This window comes from Clavelina lepadiformis, chromosome 6, assembly GCF_947623445.1.
Source record: "Clavelina lepadiformis chromosome 6, kaClaLepa1.1, whole genome shotgun sequence".
In the NCBI taxonomy this organism is placed as follows: Eukaryota; Metazoa; Chordata; class Ascidiacea; order Aplousobranchia; family Clavelinidae; genus Clavelina; species Clavelina lepadiformis.
The window spans coordinates 17,556,246-17,562,166 of NC_135245.1; the positions used below are offsets into that span (position 1 = coordinate 17,556,246).

Genomic DNA, 5,921 nt, shown 5'->3' on the forward strand with positions numbered 1-5,921 from the left:
AATAGTTGATAGCTAACTGTTGTAATATTTTTCTGTATAAACTGTTAGTAATTGTCTGCTATAAAACACTGATCTTCGTTTTCATAGGCACTAATACGGCTTTCATACCATCAAAACATTGTTTTACGAAAAGTCATATATTATCATGACGATTTTAAGTGAATTTCTTTAAAAGTTTTCTTACTTCAAAAACCTTCATTAAACTGGCTAGCAAGGCAAATATGCTACATGGCCCGTAGGCCGTAGGCCTTACATTTTTTCCCTTAATGAAAAACTATTTCGGACGCTTTGTATGACGTCATTATTATAGCGTCAGGCAACTTCGTTCCAAAGTCTTCAAATAATTTTGCAATTTGTCTAGCAGAAGGCGAAGCGTGGATTACCTGTTTTACTTTAAATTTAGGTCATGTTAGTTGTACTGTAGGTGTGTGTGGTCGGAGGTTGGAATTCGTAATTTAACTCTGGCAAACTGCTGGTTTAGCCAAAGTTGCAAAATTTCAATGTTGACGTACTGGCAAAAGTTACTATGTATACAAAACGAAAAACAAACTTTCATTAATTTTTTGAGGCTGTTCCAGACTTGGTTGATAAACTCCATGAAATAATATTTTTGCATTTTGGATTTGTTTTTGATTTTGGCGACCAGCAGTGGATTACAACACTAAGTGTACAGTGAGGCAACGTTTGTTATTTACCAGCTTTTACAGCAAAGCCATAGCTTACATATACATACTTACTCATATATATATGTATATATATATACTTATACATATATGACCTATTTTTGTTTTGCAATATTAGAACTGTCGCTAAAACCTATTCAGCTTTTCTTTGCTTGGTCGGTAAACGAAAAACGTTATATTTTTTTTTAAGGAAACTTTTAAGTTTGAACATGGAAGCTTTTTGGATTGCAATCACCGTCTCTTTGCTTGCAGCTAACAGTAAGTTTTTGTTTACATAAATGACGCTAAAACGTAGCTTTTATGGCATCAATAAAGTGCACTCAAGACCTCTTTTAGCGATCATTGAATTTCGCTACCAACATTTTGCATTTCACTCTCAACAATAGAAATTTAATGGTTGACATGAAGAATAATAAAGCGTGTAAGCTACAATGATAGTTTGTAATAACAGCTGCTGTTGTTAGCTTAACCGTGTCAAATTATCAGCTTGCTTCACAGAAGCGATCAACAGAAAGTTCCTCCTAAAAACTCAGTTCTCCAAACATGTATTCAACTATTGTTTCCTATCCGCAGCCACAAAAATGTTCGATAGCTAACCGAATAGGAAGGTTACTTAATTGCTTTATTTTTTGTTACCTATCAAAGGTAAAAACAAGAGACATTGCATTTATGAGTAAAGAAATGTTGTAATGTAAGCAATACTGCTAATGAAATCTGTCCAGACATTGGACTAAACTCTTTCAAGAACGCTTTAAACCGTTAACGTTAACGGTTTATTCATTTTACGTTTTTTTAGTAAATTACTTATAACAAATATAAATGGAGTAGGTCGGTTGGAATCATAGTTCATATTTATCACGTGTTTAGTCTTTAACCTTAACTCCTGACCTCTGCCCTCTGACCTGACTGATCCTAAATTTTCGATTTAATATTTAATTATGGATGATTGCAGCATGCAACGCTTTTAATTGAACTCAAATATTATCATTAATCTGATGTCGTGTAGTGGCTAGAGGCTAGACTAAAGAACGATCGAATGCTATTATTCTATTACAGGCCAAGCCATCGAATGCTACCAATGCATATACACAACTGTAACTGGTGGAGACGACTGTCTAGGGCCATACCCTGCTTTTAAAAATCTTCTTCCTTGTCCAGCTGGATACGATTATTGTTCCAAGATAAACTCAGGTGAATGGTGGCCTATAAAAAGGCTTATTCATATGAACTAAAACCACTTCAACTGTAAAGCAATTTTAAGTAGGTAATGTTGGGAACGGATATAGATAGGCCTATCCCGATTAATCGAGAGTACTTTTATCAGAAGAATTTAGCTTCTTGTCCAACTGGACAACTGCTAAATTAGATTTTGAATTGTTTAAATAATTTCTTCTTAATACCTGTTTACTTCAAGTCACGTTTTTGTTTAGAATTGAACATTTTCGGCATGAAAGGTGAATCAGTCATTCGAAATTGTTCGGAAGTCTACATTTCAGAACAATGCGGTGTCATTGGGGGACTCAACGGGTGTTTGAACTTCTGTTCTAGCGGTAAGTCACAAAAAATAAACGATGCGATTCCATTTTTAGCGGCTTTTCACAACTTCTATTTATTTTAAGACTATTGAGATGTGCTTATTGATGCTGTAACATACGTGGGCCGTGCCTCAATGCATACAAATGTCGCTGTAAATTGTACGATATCGAACTCTTAAAACTGTGGTGGGTATAACAACGTCAACGTTTAACTTGCGGACAGCAAACAGTCAGCTAAGCAGTCGCAAAATGCCCGCGACGGGCGATCATTGGTCAATCGCACCAGGGGCCAAAACTCACGACTTATTTAACGCCGCGGGCCGTAAGGATAAAACTTGATTAAACAGTTTGTGACACGAGTACATGAATTGGAAAAGTCAGCGAAACAACACCAAATTTTTGATGTTTTTGACGATTTTTGACTGGGCTATTTTTGATTATTCTTCTCTTACATCGTTATGTTTCATTCATCTCCTTGCAAAAGCATTAAAGAATTAACAAACAATAAAGAAAAAAGCAGCCCAGATTACAAGCGTTAGAATAAATCATTCTATTTTATTTAAAATTTATTCTATCAATCTATCTTATGATGGGGCAACTGCTGTGCTGCTGTATAGTGCGATTTGTTATAATCTTGTTTCTTGTTTGAAAAAAGTAAGTTATACTGTACAATGATTTCGCGTGCCGGAAATAGTTCAATGTATAAAATAGCATTGCGGGCCAAGTTTTATTGTAAAGCGGGCCGGGAGTTTGACACGTATGGTCTACAGCAGGGGTCGGCAACCTTTTGCACTTAAAGAGCCATTTTAACCGATATTCCACAAAATAAAAATCACTGGGAGCCGCAAAACTATTTTCACAATAAAACGAAAATATAATAACTAGTCTAACTGCTGCTAGTAGACTGCTAAAAACAACCTTTATGTTAATCGACTAATTATGACGTCTCAACCAGAATGATTATGCTTTTATTTACTATAATGTGCTCAGTGAGATAAAGACGCGAGTGTTCTTCTGTTTGTTTCTACTGTAGCAATAAAATTAATAAGAGCCGCATCAGAAGGATGAAAGAGCCGCATGCGGCTCCGGAGCCGCAGGTTGCCGACCCCTGGTCTACAGTCTACACTCTACATAGTCCAGAACAATGATTCTCAAACGCGGCTCTCAACTGTACATTTTGCGGCTCTCACTAACTTAGTGAAAAATTAATTAGTTGTACCAGAATTGCAACAAAAGAAGTAGGCTAAGTACCATAGACACCTTAAATAGAAGGACTAGTAACTCGCACTCTCGGGTTACGGAACTTGGGTCCCAATCACAGATACTAGTGCGCCGTCACAGATTCTCAGGTGTGCCGCGAATCTTTTGAATTTTGGAAAAGAACTGTATAAATATTTAAAATAAGGCATGCAGACAAGCATATGTGACTTTAAAGCTTTCTAACTGCTTCAATAGCTGATAAATAAGCACATGTGACGATGAAACCAATTATAGGCTATGGCAATGCCGATAGAGTAGGGTAATTTTTTAAAGCAACTTTTCTTTTTTTCTATTTCATAATCGGAACAAAGTTTTTTCAGGGGTCTCTGTTAATAACACACAATGCCTAAGAAATGTAATGTATATGGTTGTCGAGGCAATTACAGGGAGGAACCGTACTCTAAAGTGGTATCATTTCCAACTGATGAAGTAGAACGAAACCGCTGGATTGATGCCATGCCAAATGAACGTTCTAGTTTGCTACAGCTTAAGCAGATCTATGCTTGTGCTAATCATTTTGACTGTAAATGGATTTCAGTTAAAGGTGGAAAAAGACCAAGCCAACCACCGTCCATTTTCCCTGGAGTTTTAAAGTCATGCTTAAAGCAGGTCTCCTCAGCACCCAGAACTAGGCCTAGAACTGCTTCAGCAGAGGCGAGAGCTGAAAAGGAACGATTCCGTACTGAAGGCCTGGATAAGATAGCTGACTTTTCTTCTTTTTGTAATGAAATCAAGCAGCATTTCTCAAAGGATCATCTTTTTTTTTGTGATAGTGATGACATTTACATTTCTAAAACTGATGCAAAAGGACGTTCTGTTATTCAATTTCTTCATTTTCAACGCGTTCAATCGTCATTTGGATTTTTGCATCTTAAATGTGTTGAGAAAAATGGAAAGGACATACCTAAAACATATTTTTTCAAAGCTGGTTGTCTGCAAAAGAATAGCCTTCTTAGTAAGTGGTCACAGTTAGACAAAATTCTGTCATGCATTACTGAGTATGAGTTCAAAGATACAGACTATCTAAAAAGTGCTGTAGAGGAATTGAATAGCATGAGCATTCCAGATACCGAGCATAGAAGTTACCAGTCCTTCTATTTAAGGTGTCTATGCTAAGTACTAATGTTACCAGGTTACTACCATCCTGCTGTGTAAAATCATTTTGTGCTTTGTGACGTCATAATTGTGACGTTGTTTTTCATGCGGCTCCTTGCAGACCGTAGGTTTGAAATTTGGTTCTGGCACTAAAAAGGTTGAGAATCACTGGTCCAGAGACACAACACCGCAACCTTTTTGAACCTTTTTAATTAAGAACCTTTGCATAAAATATGATTTTTTGTTCTGCATTCTGTAATAATATCAATCACCGGCAATTTTTAAACAGTTTAAAACTTAAAAGGCCGCGTAGTTAAGTTTATGGTTTCAATGTTATTCCGTGTTTGTACCGGTTTCACAAAATAATCGATTTTTATTTCTATGATAAGTTTGGTTGAAACATCTGCACGCACCAATTGGTTTCAGATCAATTAATGACTTCACTGATTTGGACTTTGTTATGTTTCAGACGGCTGCAACAAGGGGAACAGTTTAATGATGACGACTACCATCCTGTCCTTTGCGGTGGCTCTCTATGCAGCTATTTTGCTCATCAAGTGGTAGAACTTGTAAACAAGTCAATGAAATTTATAGAATGTCTACATGTATCTGTTATTTATCTTGACACGTTAATCTTGCTTTATAAAAGAAATAACTTCCAAATTCTCGAATCTGATCTCAAAATCTTGCTTTGAGGCGTAAAAATGTTGGTAAGCGGTACCTATTTAAAGCGAGATTTAACTTACAGACTAGGTTATTATTAAAATTGAAAGCTGCAGATCGACAAACGTACAGAAAGTGTAATCTATTCACCTGGTCGCTAAAACTCACTGGCAGAAAATAGTTTTAAGCGCTTCAAGCGACATAGCAGAACAGTTTCCGAGTTTTACCCTTGTAAAGACTAAGAGGATATTAAAGCTGTGGGCATGTCTAGTATGTAATGCAGTAGAAGGTATCATGCATGTCCTTTTTCTATACGGCTGTTCCCAGTTTATGCTGCAATAAATAAACATTGACCAGCAAAGCCCGGAATGTTCTTAGTCTAATGAAACCGAACTAATGAATTTAGACTGTTCGGGTCATTCGTACTTTTCCAAAAATTGTTAAAAAGTATCAACTAGACTACTAGAGCAAATTTTACTTGATTAAACTGGAAAATCATCAGTCTCAGTTTTAGGAAGTTTAGTTGCAGTTAATACACAACGCCGTTGCAGCGTGTGACAAAATTAAACACTTGAAATATGTTTTATTAAGAATGATTACGTGTCTCTTTCGTGTGAGAACATCTTAATATACTATCCACTTCTATTCCTATTTCATGAAATTTTACTATCAACTCACTATATTG

The 5,921-nt window shown here is 36.2% G+C and overlaps 1 protein-coding gene across 1 annotated transcript; it reads left to right on the forward strand.

The window, feature by feature from the left end:
- Positions 1-801: 801 nt before the first annotated feature.
- On the forward strand, positions 802-5,230 carry LOC143462760 (uncharacterized). The gene is made up of 4 exons (XM_076961023.1): positions 802-941; positions 1,740-1,874; positions 2,114-2,233; positions 5,043-5,230. Exons 1-4 carry the CDS (start codon positions 893-895, stop codon positions 5,135-5,137), a joined length of 399 nt encoding a protein of 132 aa, XP_076817138.1. The 5' UTR covers positions 802-892; the 3' UTR covers positions 5,138-5,230.
- Positions 5,231-5,921: the final 691 nt, after the last annotated feature.

Coding starts and splice junctions, on each gene's coding strand:
- LOC143462760 (XM_076961023.1), top strand. CDS start 893: ATGGAAGCTTTTTGGATTGCAATCACCGTCTCTTTGCTTGCAGCTAAC. Junction 942..1,739: donor CTCTTTGCTTGCAGCTAACA/GTAAGTTTTTGT, acceptor ATTCTATTACAG/GCCAAGCCATCGAATGCTAC. Junction 2,234..5,042: donor TTTGAACTTCTGTTCTAGCG/GTAAGTCACAAA, acceptor GTTATGTTTCAG/ACGGCTGCAACAAGGGGAAC.